General features: G+C 39.5%; 1 protein-coding gene across 1 annotated transcript; it reads right to left on the bottom strand.

The window, feature by feature from the left end:
• Window positions 1-217: 217 nt before the first annotated feature.
• rnd3b (Rho family GTPase 3b) lies at window positions 218-16498 on the bottom strand. The gene is made up of 5 exons (XM_067987162.1): window positions 16131-16498; window positions 15692-15779; window positions 6763-6872; window positions 3980-4114; window positions 218-1471 (listed from the first exon to the last, which is right to left on the bottom strand). Exons 1-5 carry the CDS (start codon window positions 16272-16274, stop codon window positions 1220-1222), a joined length of 729 nt encoding a protein of 242 aa, XP_067843263.1. The 5' UTR covers window positions 16275-16498; the 3' UTR covers window positions 218-1219.
• Window positions 16499-16829: the final 331 nt, after the last annotated feature.

The raw sequence follows: 16829 nt of genomic DNA, 5'->3' as shown, positions 1-16829 counted from the left end.
GGGAATGTTGCTTTGTCAGAGTGCCGTTTTTCACGGAAGTCCCCCATCTAATAGTCAAGTGGATGTTCCAGGCAGTAATGGGAAGATGGTAGGGTTGGTATTTTGGCAAGATGAGATTAAACAGGCTCTTAACAGCCTAGTTGATCTAAACCTTTCTTGTGAGCAGAAATGTTTGTACTACTCAACATATTGCATACCAAGAAAGAATAATCAAAGCTGTGATCAGAGTTTTTTTTTTATTTGGCAAAGAAATAAGTATTCTTTGTAATGGATCATAAGCTTTAATAAGCTCAGATTAAAAATACAGTTTAGTGATCAGGTACAGAACAGTCTGCTTATTATAAACAGCTTGAATAATTCTAATTGGTGGTTTCTAAACAAAGAATTATTGCAATAATTTACATCAATACTGGATTATATTTTCCAAGAAAAAAATACTATACTTCAATAAATACTGCCAAAACATTAGAATGGACGTACAAACTTCAACATTCAAAAAAAATTGTAAGACACTCTACAGTTTTTGAAAACATTTTATAATTTAAGTTTACAATACCTAATACAGAAAAGCTTTTGCCAGCCATTATATAATACCACCCTAAAGCATTATGATGCACCAATCATAAAGCATTGTTTAGTGAAGAAACCAACTGTTTAGTGGTGTAGAAACACTGGAATGATCTCATTTTTGCAATGATGATGGACAAAGTGCAACTACAGCGCTCATTATATGTTCAATATTATTTGGGCAATATTGCCCCCTCCACAAGTCCATATAAATACAGCATCCCCAAAAAACTTCCAAGAATGAAGTATAATTGTTATTTTGCTTGCTGGTTTGATTTTTTTTTTGTTTCTTTCTCGCCTTCCCCCTCCTAACAAGCTCTTGTGCCTTCTATTACTGGTACGAGGCCCTCGCAAGTCTTTGATCTGGCATCCCTTAGGAGCTCCAGGGATTCATAAGATTATCTTTCTCACATATTCCGATGACAGCATCTACACCCAGCTTTTTCAGGCCAAGTCATTCCACTTGCTGAACCCCAAGGTCCCACACAAAAAGGTGAAGGATATCTTTTCAAAGGCTATTTGAGCCACGTTGGTATGTAAATGATGCTGTGCACTGCACGTAGTCCTTTCCTTTTTTGTCAAAAAAGCCTTTCATTCCACGTCATTGTAACTTCGTCTGACTGTCTCCATCTGTTCCCCAACCCCACCATTCTCACATCACTGTGCAGCTTCGCGCCTTGTCCTTCCGCAAATCGGGAGACACTGTAGATAGTTCGGGTCTGCTGGGCACATGTGAAATCCTTTTTGTGGCTCGCTTTGATTGGTTCCGTTTGACGTTTTTGTTTGGCTTATTTACGCAAGCCAGCGTAGCCACGTGAAAAATGTCTCTTACGCTGTTCTCGGAAGACAACGATGAGCATTCAATATATGTTGCTGCTCCAATCTGCTTGGCCATGTTGGTACCCTGAAGAGACAACAAATTCTGGATTAATAATGGATCAATGGCATGGCTACAAGGACGTCTTTACATTTAATGGCCCAGCTGGAAGCTCGGTGTCTATTTCTTTTAAGATCAAAGTAGAATCTTTTCTCATAATCGATACAATAAGTTGTACAGTCAACCTTCTCAATAAGAGTACCTTTGACAAAAAGTGTGTTCTAAGATCAAAGCCCTGATGTGGATTTTTTTTTGTTTGGGTCTATAGTAGAGGGGCAACTGCTAACAGCAAATAATATTAAAGTACTATAGTGGGAGGCTATCACATTAAAAAAAAACTTTTGATATGGCAACTATTTGAAAACAAAGCAATTGAAGTATCTATCAGTGCTTTATGCTCTTTGAACGAGTGAAGGTCATTCACTCCATCAAGCCTACACTTCTCACAGACAACTTAAGAAACTTCCCACAAACATACATTAGGAATTTTGTGGTAGTACACACTAGGAATGTAAAGCTTTGTAACTGTGCATGGAGACCAATAAAAGAGATAATGTCTCTTTGTTATCGATGCCCGTTGTCACCCCATATTAGTACAATACTCTTTATATAATGTTCTAATCTAGGATCTGAGGAACAGCTTATATTTAAGCATTACTGACCATATATCACACTAAGATAGCAGGTTCACAGACCTATTTGCAAAGGCCCTTATCCATGTGTTACTGCAGTATTTTTTTCCCATCTACTCCACTACAGCATGTGTACTTGAAGGATATTATAGTGGAGAGAACTGAATTAACTAACATCTTTAATTGAGACTCAATGACAGTGGAGCAGGGCAGTGAAATATTTTTGCCCTTGATGAAATGAAGTTCTGACAGTATATATGTATTTGAACATATAATTGGGTTTCATTCCCTCTACGTGCTATTTTTAGTGCACCTGTTATACATTTGCATATATTCCTATGTGCACTATAATATTATTCATGTTTTTAAAAAAAAATTAATGCTATTTCATGGCAGTGAAATAGTACAGATCGGAATTTATGTAAAATTTTTAATATGTCCACCAAAAATAATGAACAGCGAGAATTAAATGCCCACAGGTTAAAATGTATTTTCTTTTCTGCTAGCAATCTTCATCAGTAGCAGGGCTGAGATCACTGACTACATAAACATTAAACTGATCTAAAAATGAAACGAAGAATGCAACAAAACTGATGAAACACCACTCTTTGCAGATGTGATGTAATATGTGGATATAAATTAAAAGCCATCAGGCTCGTGAGCTTGCACTGCATGGGTGTAGCTGAGCTTCCAAAGGATTGGAGTGTTAAAACCACATTCAAATGCTGCAGAGCCACCTCTACTATTGTTACATTGAGATTTCACACTGAATTTAACTGGTACAAAAATGCCTGCACAAAGCAGCTGAACTGTACTGTGGTTCAGCTGCTCCACCTCCAACATGATTCTCTCAGGTAGTCAGTCTGATGCTGGAAGGGCACTGGCTGCAGTATATGCTGAAAAACTGCCCAGGATGCAAGTGTGCATCATAATGCCACTACATACAATGAAACCGCCCTACTTGCTGGGGTAACTGTGACCATTCCTTTTCCCCAACTAACGACGCAGATGTCAGTTAGTTAATTATGCAGCTGGATGTATTGGGCTGCTCCACTCTCCCCCTGGAACTCAACAGCACTATTGTACATGGAAATGTGTCATCGTACGCATCAGCCCACAGTTGCACCATGGGGCTCAAAGTTTCAAAGAGCTATGTGTGCTATAACTGATAATACTGTTTATATACCTCACTCAGATCAGAGACCTCCCTTTAACAAGGGCATCAATGAACTCTGCTCAGTAATGAATGCAATTTGCAACTTCCAAAGTACATCACATTATGAATGATCTGTATTTTCTGTAAGTCTTTCTTAAGACGGACGGTCATGCTGGAGAAATTACTGCTAGTCAATTCCAGAGCTATAATGTATGGTCAAGAAAACAAAACCACCGATGTGTTATTTACTGTTCAGGCTTGGTTTCATTCTTTGTGGTGACGTGACACTTGTATCTTTAATCAAGCAGTGTGAGATATGCCTTTTACTATCATTACAAAACACAAAGGGGCAGCAAAAATGGCAGTGGCACAACTAAAGATGGCATTTACATAACTGCTGCACTGGTGCAACCTGCATCTTTGGTTGGGGGGGGTGGGGGGTGGTGGTGGGAGGGAGAAGAGCTAGGCGCCTCCAGGAGGCACCATATTATTTATCTTACAATACTATTGTCAAAGTTGGGGCTGCCAGTAGCATCAGCATTGGTAAATACACTAGCAAATATTTATTTGCTTTCTGAACAATTAAGAGATGGATACAATTCCATCACTTCATTGCTGTTAAAAGTTCTGTTGAGTTCAACAAGAATTCTGGGTCAAGTGCAAACTTGAATGGGAAGCACACCATCGACACTCCTTCCTTTGTACAAGCACAATGTCAGTCATTGAATAATGGAAATCAAAACATACCTGATCGTAGGACACCGGATTCTGTCGGTGATTGGACAGTTCCACTAATGTCGTCAGATCTGTGCGCAGATCAGATTTACAGCCGACCAACAAGGTTTTTGTGTTTGGGCAGAATTCCTGGATCTCACCTTTCCACTGAAAAGATAGAAAACAAAGATAATGAAGCTTTCTATGAAACTAAAGTCGATTTCTTTTCAAAGTCACTGCTCGTGGCTGCAGCACGCACTTTGTAAAGAACATATTAAACAAAGCTATTAAGCATAATTTAACAGAGGGAAACAGACAGTATGTGAATGCTTATGGTCACATTCTCTTTAAGTAGACGTGCGTAAAAAGTAGTTTAATTGCAGATGATATCAAGGGCTTGGCTAGGCTCAGTGTTGAATACCATAAAGAAGAAGAAATGGTTCCTATTAATATTTTTTTTATTTTTTTTTATTTTTTTATTCGTTCACGGGATGTGGCGTCGCTGGCAAGGCCGGCATTTATTGCCCATCCCTAATTGTCCTCGAGAAGGTGGTGGTGAGCCGCCTTCTTGAACCGCTGCAGTCTCTTAATGAGATTCCCTACCACAAATGACCAGTGTTAATGATCTGAATTGTGAATTAAATCCAGAGTTAGTTACATTTTAGTCCATTGGATTAATATTTTCCACATTGTAATTGGACTGTTTACCTAAGTGATGATAGTTTAAAACAATGACTGAGTGGTTGAAATTCCTCTGTGTGCTATTTTTAGCTCACTGGTTGATATGTTTACTATATTAAATTCCTGAATTCTAAGAAAATGTGTCAACAAGTTAAAACAGTGCACACGGGAACTTCATTCAACCCCTTGTGGAGCTCGAGCTGGGATAAAGTGGTAATAACACTAGTTTTGTTTCTTGCTGCCTGTACATATCAATCTAAAAACGCAAGATATACTGCTTTTGTCATATATAAGCTACATAGAATGTGATTGTGCTGGTAGTGAACAATGGCCAAACCCACATCAAGACTAAAAGAAAGGGTTTGTTTTATTAGTTTCCGTGCCATCTGGATTGGTAAAAGAACAAATGGCATGTGGGAGCGGAGTGGAGGCTGCAAGTCACCCTGCGAGAACATATCCTTTGGAATTCTATTTTGGACTGTTCAAACATAGAACAGTTCTTAACAGTAACAGCATGTAGAAAAGCTTCTGAACACATGTCCAGAACAGACAGTACCACAGAGAGGCAGCATTTTCTAAGGGAGAAGGACAAATGGTAGAACGTTATACTTTTATCTTTTTTGGCCTTTAATCCCTCGTGATTGGAAAGAAAAAAGATTACCCAATCTCTGATTATGGAAATTAATTTCTGGGAAATTCATTTTCCATCTCTAATGATTATTATTCCAAATGAATGTGAGTATTGCACATCGGCAAAATTTAAAGTCAGAGAAAATGAGCGGGACGGCCACTGGATTTTAACTCTTACAAATACAGGGCGGCTACCTCACCATACGTATTTCTCAGTCGTGATGCTAGTTGCTCTGCAGGATGTGACTATTAAATGTCTCCCTTATGCAATTTCCCTTCAGTGACACTCAGCACTGATAGGCAGACTTGGCACTGTTTTGCCCATCTCTTTGGAGTCTTCCTGATGACTCAGCCACTGATCTCATGCTGCAATGAGTCCAAATTCACAGCTGTGCTCAAGACTGCAAACGTAAGCACCTCCAGCATTCAAATCAATGTACACAAAGCTATTATTCTAAAGTTTATAAAGAGGTTCAGCTGCCTTCTTTCCACAATAACCAGAACAGAAGGTTAGAAGGTTGTTGTATACAAGGTGACTTACTGCAGTTACCATCCAGCACCACACAGTCACATTTAATCTAGGTTATTGGAAGAAAGCAGATTTAAAATTTGATGATTTTTGTTTGTATCAACATTAGTTTGCTATCCCTCTTGGTTTTATTTTAAAGGGGCAATAGTTTTCTTATGGACTGCATGGAGATTGTAATAGTACACTGAAAAAGATTTACAAATGCAGGAGTCAAAACCTATCAACACCAGCACCTAAATTGCTAACCAGGCTAGTAAGAGAATGCCTTTGGGCACAGTACTCATTGTGAAGAATTCCTATATAATCCTAAATGCATGCATATTCCTTCAGAACTCTTAATATTTCTTATTCCACTGCTTGGTGCTTCTAAATTATTAGTTGTTGGCTGAGAGCAGGATCTTTTGTGTTGAAAGTTCCACTCCAATTACGTCATCACTTTCCACTGTGATTGCATTACAACTCACTTCCAGGGAGTGCCAGCCACATCCCAATCTAGGACATCATTGGAACTGGTAAGTTAAGATATCAGTGCAGAAATTGCACAGGCCTTGCGAAAGGGCTTCCTTTGGTCCATGCATTTGTTTCAGCTTAAAAGAAGGTGGTATTGTATGTTTTCTACACGTTTTCAGAAACTGTTTTACTTGCCCGTACATTATTCACTAAACAATGCCAAGTGGGGTTCAAAAAGGGGTGTTTTCACAGTAAACATAGCAAGACTAATTTGCTAAATAAAAGTAAGGAGAAAACAAGATGGTCAACAGAGGGTTTTAAAGTGAAGGTGGTTGAGGTGTTCCACTCTAGGAAATAGCTGCACTTAGAATACAGATGTGAAGGAGTGAGAGTTCGGTTTCTCTGCACATTATAACAACTACATTAAGGGATAAAACTATGTCCCTTTCTGGCAGTGGATTTCTCGCTCGAATCGCAATTAAATATTTTGTGCGTTAAAATGGAATATGCTCTTTGGTGCACCTACCTTCTTAAGCACACTGTCGAGGGTCTCCGGGCGACTTATATCAAAACAAATCAAAACAGCGTCAGAATCTGGGTAGGAAAGCGGTCGGACATTATCGTAGTAAGGAGATCCTGGATACAAAAAGCCAAACCGTCAGTCGTATAGTATTTTTTGTGCAAAGTATTTACATTAAAATGCACTGTAACAAGCAGTCTAGTCTGCCCCAATCTGCCATTCTTCAGTTGAACACTCCTTAAGTATGTAACCATAGAATTCCCCTGGTATCTCATTTCAGGCACAGCGGTTTAATACAAAACATGCAGACAGCTAAGGTGAAGAATGTAATTTGGATCCTTATGGCTGGTAAGACAGGAACTGTAAATACTCATTACTTTAAAACTGATGTCAACAAAAATAAATGTGTTCGTCCAACGCCAGAAAATGAGTCTTCAGTATATTTAATCTGCACATCTTCAAATACGCAAGTGACTTTGAAGACAGTCTTTCAAATTCATGCCGCTGAAGAATGATAACTCCACTTTGTTACTGCATGCAATATTCAAACTAAAATACAAAAGGAAGAAGTTGCATTTATGTAGCCCTTTCACATCTTCAGGACCTTCCAAAGCACTTCACAGCCAATGAAGTACTTTTGAAATGTAGGGTTGCCAACCCTCCCAGATTGTCTGGGAGTCTCCCTGGAACGGGGCATGAATTACCCAGGCACTGCTGCTAGCAGCCCGGGAGAACTGTGCCCTTCAGATTTCCCACCCCCCGTGCTCAGTGGCATCATTGGCAGCCGCCGCAGAGAAGCCTCTGGCTCGATGACGTCGCCATCCCCCCGCCACGCCTCCTGGTTCTCGAAACTTCTCGCACAAAGTTGCTGACGCGAAACCACGAGCAAAGATACTCAACTATAGTTTATAAGGTAAATACAATAACATTTACAGATGTCACATGATCAAAACTCCAGGAATACCTCCAACCTAGCTGCAATATAGGCGAACATGGCAGCCAATTTGTGCACAGCTTGATCTGACAAAAACAGCAATGAGATAAATGATCAGATAATCTGTTTTAGTTATGTTGTTTGAGGGATAAATGTTGGCCAGGACACCAGAAGGAGTCCTCTTGCTCTTTAATTGTTTAGCACCATGGGATCTTTTACATCCACCTCAGCAGGCAGATGGGGCCTTGGAGTAACATCTCTTCCTTCACCTTGGACAGTGTTAGCACTCCCTCAATACTGCACTGAAGTGTCAGCCTAGATTGTGTGTTGAAGTCTCTGGAGTGGGGTTTGACTCAGAGGCAAGAGTGCTACCACTGAGCCTTCATTTGGCAAAAATGGATAAAAACAAAGTAGTCTGTAGTAGGTAAAGTGATTAAATCACATCCAAGCTACAGAATTTATTACAATTAGTAGCTGAATATGTTTTCTCCCCCCCCCCGCCCCACAATAGGCATAATATAATTATGACTGTTTTCTCTTGCTTTAGATACTGTACAAACAACCAGTCACTTTACAGCACAAAAAGGTCTTCTACTGTAAAGAGTTCATTCTAATTGTAGTTTGCAACATGTTCTTCATTACAAACAGAAAATGCTGGAGAAGTTCAGCAAGCCAGGCAGCATCTGTGGAGAAAGAAACAGAGTTAATGTTTCAGATTGAATATCTTTCATCAGAACAGTTCTGATGAAAAGTCTTTCGACCTGAAATGTTAACTGTTTTTCTCTACAGATGCTGCCTGACTTGCTGAACTTCTAAAGCATTTTCTGTTTTTATTTCAGATTTCCAGCATCTGCATTATTTTGCTTTTGATTTAGTGTTCTTCATTATGTCAGGTTTGATGATTAATGAGTGAGAAGGAGGCTTGGTAGCCTAAGAAACTGGATGAAAACAGGTTCATGGGCCATCGCCTCGCTGGCAGCTTTCCACGACCTACTGATTTGCAGCCAGCATGATTCTGCCCCACACAGCCGCGGAGTATTCCAATGATAGAAAGATTATTTCCACTGGTATTAAAAAGTCAGCTTAGGGTACTGTATTGAGTGAAGATCTTACAACAGCTATACACCGGTTTATCATGTGGTCAGACAAATCAATTCCACTGACCTGATTCACTACCCCTGGTAATTACACACCAATAAACCCCATCAGCTCAAGAATTTGTTCCCTAATCTAATCCTACCACTTCCATTAAGTAAATATCTGATATAATGAATCATATTTAACCAGAAAAAATTTTGAAAATTGATTCTGTAACCGCTGCCTTCATTCCTATTAAACCAATGCTTTCAGCTCCCAATTTTGTGGATTTCTTTTAAATGCTGCATTTGAATTCTGTGCCTGTATGGTCAAAACTACACTTTCATAATTAGATGAAAATATTTTAACCTTCTCCTAAAAAAGTGATTACATTAAATTTATAACAGAGTGCATTTATAACATAAAGTGACTGTAGTATCACCATTGCCATTTGTCAAAGTACTGGGTGTGAGTGAAGAACGAAAGACTAAAATCAGAGTGAGACAAGCTCTGAAAGGCTAGCATTAGCCATTAAATGCAGAATCACTTCAGCACAAAGGATCAGCTCAATGCATCGGGCTCAGGAAGCACATTTAAATGAGGGGCAAGTTATTAGCTGCTGACCGGAGTGTCTGACTGCTCTACTTTTCCATTTTACAGGTTTTTCATTTGCTTCCTGACAAATACTGCTGCTCCCTGCACTGCAGTTTAGAATTGTAATACTCAATCAAACCAACTGGACTCTTGATTTGAAGTGTGCAGCGGTAGAGTGGCTAGGTATCTCCTTTCTCTTCAGCTCTCATTCAGTTGGTGAGTCAGTCTAGCTCAATGTGTTGGTTCAATTATTTTTTTTTTCAAAAAATTCAGTCTATGTCTTCCCAATCTTACCAACTGCTTAACTTTCCTGGATTAGAAGCAGGCCTTTAGTGTGGTATGACTGATCTGTTCAGAATGGAGCTTGTGTTATATTGTCATTGGGATACTGGAGCATGTGCAGCAAAGATAACTGCATTCCATAGATCAGAATGCCAACCACTGGGAATTAAACGGACACTGGCCACCAGAATCATCTCCTACGCTGGAGTGAATTTGGGAAGTGTTCAGATCACTCAAATAAAAAGAAAGTACCAATGATCTGGGATCTCTTAGACTTGTGATTCCAGCTCATTATCCATTTTTAAGAGAATAAGCATTACAACATACTGTTGTGATGTCAATACCAGTGGACATTCCTCTGAGTTCCCCCATATCATACAATGCTTGCTGCTACTCTTAACCACTTCCAATTGACTCCCCTCTAAACACTAATATGGTTTCAGTTGAGACTACCAACCAGTCCTGATACTTAGCAAATCCGGGAGAGCACTCAGGCAGCAACCACCTGCATTAAAACAATAGGCAGATCCCAACACTCAAATGATAATTAAAATTTTCTCAAAATCACTTAATTTAAAAAAAAAGAGTAGGCTATGCATGATCTAGAGAGATCTAATTTCACATATTCTTTATTCTCATGTAATGCTAGCATTATCCTATCTAGTTCTGTGTTTAAATGTATTCCACAGGCCATCTTTTTCATTTGATAATTAATCCAATCCTTCCAGCTGCATAAACGGCACAATTAGAATTCCCACAGTGTAGCAAAAGCTAATTTACTTTGAAGCTTCACAGATGTTCCCATGTGGAAATTAAATGATACTATAAAAATATTGCCTGATCTCTCACTGATCACCTGAGGATAGTATTTAACACGGTTGCTGTAAATGGTTTTAGTAAAAACTGAAGGAAATAAAGTGGGGACTCAATAATCCAAGGACCACACTAATAATTTATAATCACTCACTGTCTTTTGCCATCGAGCTTCAAGCTAAACTCTTACGGTCGGATGAGGGGGTACTAGTGAGGTTCAAACTAGTGAACGGCAATTTATTTCCAGCAGCAAGGAACCTACTGTGTTGGGTTTAATCAAGTTACAGGTCAGAAGGAATTTAACAATGTTGACGTGGTTGCTAAAGCTAAGCTGGGGAGGGGGTGGGGAAGAATCATTGGGTTTCACTAATAGAGCAGGAAAAAATTCACTGAAGATCAAAAGAGGAATCATGATTTGGTGACACTTTGTCCCAGTAGATAGTGCTGAAAAAAGGTGGAAACTCTTTACTGTGTACACATGGCAACATAAAATGCAGTGCAGCAGTTCAGTTCTCTAATATGTTGTAGCATAATTGGAACCATAAGATTTCTCTCACCTGGTAATTCTAGAGACTTCAATGAAAATAGTTCGAAAAAAAAGTCCTCCCCCACATATCTTAAACGTGAGGGAGCACTGTTAGATACGGACTCCTGAACCATAATATCAGTTATGCCTAGAAAATGGCTAAGCAATAAGTGATGAGTTGGTGTGGAAAACTGAATATAAATTTATGATGGCAATTTGAAATTTCACTAATTGTACCATTGCTGTGTGTGTGTCTGGATGTGCAATGCTATTGATGCTTTAAACTCCACAGCCTAGTAGCCCACACAGGCTGTGCAATGCTATTGATGCTTTAAACTCCATAGCCTAGTAGCCCACACAGGCTGTGCAATGCTATTGATGCTTTAAACTCCATAGCCTAGTAGCCCACAGGCTGTGCAACCAATAGATCATCTTCACTCCACAATATCAGAGCCACACTGAAATGGGACCATACCATGTCATTGGGTGCTTACTGTCCATAATTTAAATTGAATTTCTTTCAACTTCCTCGCTGGCCTGGGTTTCAGCTGCAACTCAAGAAATTCATGCTAGTATAACTGTCTCATCTCAACTTGAGAGAAAATTCATTGGTGCATGAGGCTGGTTATCGAATAGCACCCAGTCGTGAACTGAATGTGGCTAGTTATCAATGCATAAGCCTTCCACAACCAGTTCATTCGCCCTGATTCGAATTAAATGCAGTCAGTACAGGAGCTGTAGTTTAAGCGAGGCAAACAAGCCCAAGAATTTGTTTCCTTTTCAGGTTGCATTAGTAAAGCACTATGTAAAATATTACTGTGGAGAATCATGAACCAATATTGATGAACAGGCCAATACAGCTATAAACTATTAAGTATTCATGGTTTTCAAACTACCATGCAGCCATTATGTGCACTATTTTACTGTAATCCATTTCCAAAGGGGTATGAAAACATTAATTCAAGCAGTTAAAATAAAAATGTCTGGTGATATACACACTGGCTAATTACTACAGAGTATTGAAGATCAAAGAATCTTCAGCAGACCCCATCATCTACAGAGCAGTCACCACATTCAAGATAAGATAGGATATGGATCATGTGTTCTTCAACTATCATCTTGCCAGAGGACTGGATAAGAGAATATTGATTCGGATCACCATTTCATTGGGCCTATTTTAGACAAGATACGTGATCAAACAGCCGCACTCTGCCAGCGAGATAAGTTTATCTTTGCAATGCACAGATTTTCAGAACTTCTGTTCCAAAAGTAATTTGCTGCTGCCACCAAACTATATGCCCTTCATACTGACAATGAACTGCACCAGGTCAATAGGGTTCTATGTAAATTCCAGTTCTTGCTGTAGTACCAATATCAAGAATGCTATGCAAAGACCATTACTTATTTTCGATCATCTGGCCTAAGTCTTATGTCTGGAACTATAACTACCTTTTCCAATGACATTAGACTCACAGACAAAAAGAACAAGCCATTTGGATTGCTGGATAAGCTTAGTGTGTTTTGCAATATCATCCCAACACTCTATTCACACGTGCACACACACAACCCCCCACTGTTTGAAATCTTAAGACATTCATAATGAGAATTTTACTATAAGTCCCAGAGTATAAAATTAACCACGTGCTCCAAGATCCAAATATTATTAGTAAATCTTTAATTATTTGTATACTTTCTTTCCAGCAATTAAGAGGTAATGTAATGCTTATGAATTGTGGCACCTTATCTGTGAGAAATAGCGAGATCTGTTACTTAAAGGCTGCAGCAATAATAGCTCAAGAATCTTGTACTGGAACCATCTATATTGCCAATGTGTGCGCAATCCTATCAGAAATTTTTTGTTTCATCCACTGACCACAGACATTAAACTGTCCAAGTATTTCTGAGATCCACAAGAGACTCTGTTTCACACTGGGTTACAGTTAGGTTTTAAGACTTTTAAACAAATATAAATCAATTAAGAACTTAATTACATGTAGAAAAACGTGCAGTTTTTTTTGAGGGAATAGTTTTCATCTATGAATCACAATCCAGGTGTTACAAGGAGGAAACAGTTCATTTAAAAAAGGACAGAAAAATTTAATTAACAGTGATGGACCGCTATGATATTTAGTGGTACAGCTTCTGTTTAACAACAAATCCACTGTCAGTGTTCGTGCGAAGTTGAGAAGCAGGAATGTAGAAATTTCAATGATTTTGAAAGTTCTGGCCGCCCACAGTAAAGCCATTGCTTTAGCATTAGAAAGCAAGTGTCCTAAAAAAAAAATCACCACCTAAGGTTTCAAAAGCTGCTTGAAAGCTTTTGCTTTGCTTCAGTGGGGAATGCTTCCCGTGTTTTGAATGACATGGCTAGTTTAATGGATCAGCACATTAAAGAGGGGCAAGTAATTAGCTGGCCTATGACAGGCAGCACCCTGACCTAAAGAGGATTGCAGCCAAAAGCAGGTTAGTAGCGAGAGAATTTAGCCAATTCCGACTAAATAAAATGATATGGCAGAACTCTCAAGTTATTCTGAGTGCAGTTGTAGGATACCAAGTCATTGATATTCTCAGCACATCTCTCCTTGAAGAAAAATAACACTTTGATAAGTGCTATTATATAATCAGCTTTAAACAAGGATAACAGCACTATAAATCCACCCCATATTTTAATAACTGCACTCTGTTCTAATATTTTGAAAATACAGAGGAAAATCAATTTTAAGCAAACATTCAACTTAACGTTTTAATACAGTACATTTCTCCATTTTATCCTAAAACACAGAATGTAAAGGGCTTTAAGTTGTGTCTCCAGGGTGCCCCATTATTGTAAAATTGATTTCATAATGTTTTAGCCAAATGGCTCTGAACTCTCCACACAGTTAATGGTTAGATACCTTTTAATTGTGAGGAAGCAGGTATGTAGTTGGCTATTTAGTTACACATAACTTACCAGAGACTATGAGGAAGCCAATCACAAATATAATCTTAGGAGTTTGAAGCTGTCTGCTCTTTCAATATAATTTATTACTATAGTCTGAATTCCAACATCAGTACCTAATATTATTAGACATGTTTAAAAAAACAATATAACTTTTATACAAAGGAGAGCCAGTGTAATGATACAAAATAGGTTCACATAGTGGGAGTCTTAGCAAGAAATGTTGGGGGGGGTTGGGGTCGCGGGAAATTAGGAATCTTTTCCCATCTTAATGAATGAATTGTATTGTTTACAATGCTGCCTTTGTCTTTGGAATACAATATTCTAATAGTTGAATAAGTGAAGAATAACGTGTAAATACGATTTCTAGAGTTATCACACACCTCCTATGTGGAGCCACATTCTCTTGAGGGAAACAAAGTACACAATGACAACTGGTTTATATAGGTGGCGACATTCTCCTCTCGCTGCCTCTGCTGGTAAAGAGACTGATTTACGCTCCGGAGTCTTTATGACTTGTCAACGCAATTCCTCACATACCAGTATGGAAAGGGAAAATTCCAGCTCTGTTAGATCACTTAAATGGGAACCATTTAAAGAATGCTTGATCGACACGAGCCTCTGCAAGCAATCTATCTCCCTCGGTGGCAATCGGGGCAGTTATCTCGGCTCCTCAGCCACCTTCTCGTCTTTGATGTGCCTTTAAATATAGGAAGTTAAGGCTGGTATATTCTGCCTTTTAAGAAGCAGTTTTCTACTAAACCGCAAGCTGAGCATTTTGGACCACCCTGTTTGTGCTGATTCCAAAATTCGATACAATAATTATTGCAACTGCCCAAGAATTCGCCATATTATGCAAGTGCATATAAAAAGCTCCAACAAATATAAGTGTGTAAACGGGCGGTCGCTGATTTCAGATCCAATTAAATCTATGCACCAGTAAATGTATTAGATTCGTGTTTATATTTAAGAATACGACATCAAAATGTATTTAAACCTTATGTCTCTTAAAGAAACCTCTATGATAGTAAGAAACGGGCAATTCCTCAATTTAGCCCGCCTAATCCTCGCCGTGTTGGGCGAAGTTGGATCGTCTTTAAATACTTTGTGGTTGAACCCGAGATCCCCTCCGCCGAAACGAATTGAGAGAACCTCCCGTCTCCTATAATCGCATTCCCCTGGTTCCAATCCCTTTGATCTTAAAACCTAGACAACTGCAGTGGCGCGGCTGGGATAACGGCTCGGAACATCCGATTTCCCGATGTGGTGTACTTTATTTTATTAATTCTCGTTTGTAAAACAAAAATAAAACGTGGGGCGATCTACCCACCTACAGACCTGAAATGCCCAGATTCGCTGGTGTAATTATTCCCGCCGTCTCTTAGTGGAATAAACCAACCCGTGTCAATTCTCAAACTATGCACTAAAATCAACCCCATTGTAGAACAAAAATATTCTTCTTGAGAGGGCGTTCTTGGTTACTGATATTTAAAATATATTTAGAATGTCTTCTGTCTCCTAAGCCCCCATCTCAAAAAGCACACTGAAAACCCGTACTAAAACAGTGAACTGTTTTCTTAAGGTAGCAGCTTGACATGTTACTGAACCGATCACCAAGTTGTTGGCGGGTAAGTAACGCAGATTTTCCTACTGGATGAAGGTTTGTACTTAAAATTCCTGGATCTCTTGTCATCATCCACCGTGCAACGCTAACTCCGGGAGAGGGAAAAAGAGAGAAAAATAAAATTCCAAGAGCTGGGACGTTTCTTACCTGAAGTATCCCAGAGACTCAGTTCTATCCTTTGTGTTTCAATTTCAAAGCTGGCTGTGTAATTTTCGAAGACCGTGGGCACATAGTTCTGAACACAAAGAACGAGAGCGATTGTGAAATAGAGGTATGGGTTTTAATTTTTTTTAATGTATGCAAATACAAGGAAAACAATCCTAGAAGCATAAAGTGCTTAAAACAAGAGTGTATGCAACAATTATACATTCACTGTCAAAAGATTAAGTCACTAAAAAGCATTTAAAATGAATCCCAACCACATAAAAGTAGATAACAGCACCTGCTAGTAAAATGTTTAAAAACACAACGGACTGAGAATGGGACCCTCAAACGTAATCAAATTTATATTTTAAAAAACAATTTTCATAACTCAAAAGAGTAATAATGTCACAGTCACTAAGTTAAATCAGATCAGGTAACATACCTCTGGGAAACAATCCTTAGCAAAAACGTGCAGCAAAGCGGTTTTTCCACATTGGCTATCTCCCACCACAACTATTTTGCATTTCACGATTTGATTATCCATCGCGTTTTTAGTAAGCTTCTGGCTTGGCCTTCTTTCCTTCATTGACGTGGATTTGGAGGGGGGGGGAAGGGGGGTTGTTAAAAGAAAAATCGCTGGGTTGCAAATGATCGCCGGATAAAAGTAGAAGGCGATGTGTGCGGGACGCTGACTTCTTCCTTAAAGAAGGAGAGCCTTGGATCTGTGCGTCTCTCCTCCTTCCCTTCCCTTCCCCACCTCACCTCACCAACACTGGGCAACTACACACAACTGGTTCTGCTTAGGGTTTGCGCACCTCCTAATATAACATCTCTCTGCCAATCCTAGCGCGCTGTCACCAATGATGGGGAGCAGTCGCTCCACGCCTTGGCCATATAAGGACCAAAGGGCGGGCACTTTGGAACAGCCCAGTTTCCCTGTGTGGTGCGGCCGGTGTGACTTGCGGCGCCTGCTGCTGCTGGTGGTGCTGCTGGTGCTTGTAGTCCAGAGGCTCGGCCTCGGTTGCTGCGGACTGTGAATGAAGCTGAACTACAACTCCCGCCATTCAGTACCCTGGAGTTTACGCCCCCTTTGATTGGCTACTTGCGAACGTGACGGATTGCTATTGGCTGTTCCGCTGTC

Source organism: Heptranchias perlo, chromosome 7, assembly GCF_035084215.1.
Source record: "Heptranchias perlo isolate sHepPer1 chromosome 7, sHepPer1.hap1, whole genome shotgun sequence".
Classification (NCBI taxonomy): Eukaryota; Metazoa; Chordata; class Chondrichthyes; order Hexanchiformes; family Hexanchidae; genus Heptranchias; species Heptranchias perlo.
This window is presented reverse-complemented; position numbering and strand designations above follow the sequence as displayed.

Coding starts and splice junctions, on each gene's coding strand:
- rnd3b (XM_067987162.1), bottom strand. CDS start 16,274: ATGAAGGAAAGAAGGCCAAGCCAGAAGCTTACTAAAAACGCGATGGAT. Junction 4,115..6,762: donor TCGACAGTGTGCTTAAGAAG/GTAGGTGCACCA, acceptor CTATCTTTTCAG/TGGAAAGGTGAGATCCAGGA. Junction 1,472..3,979: donor ATCCGGTGTCCTACGATCAG/GTATGTTTTGAT, acceptor TTGTCTCTTCAG/GGTACCAACATGGCCAAGCA.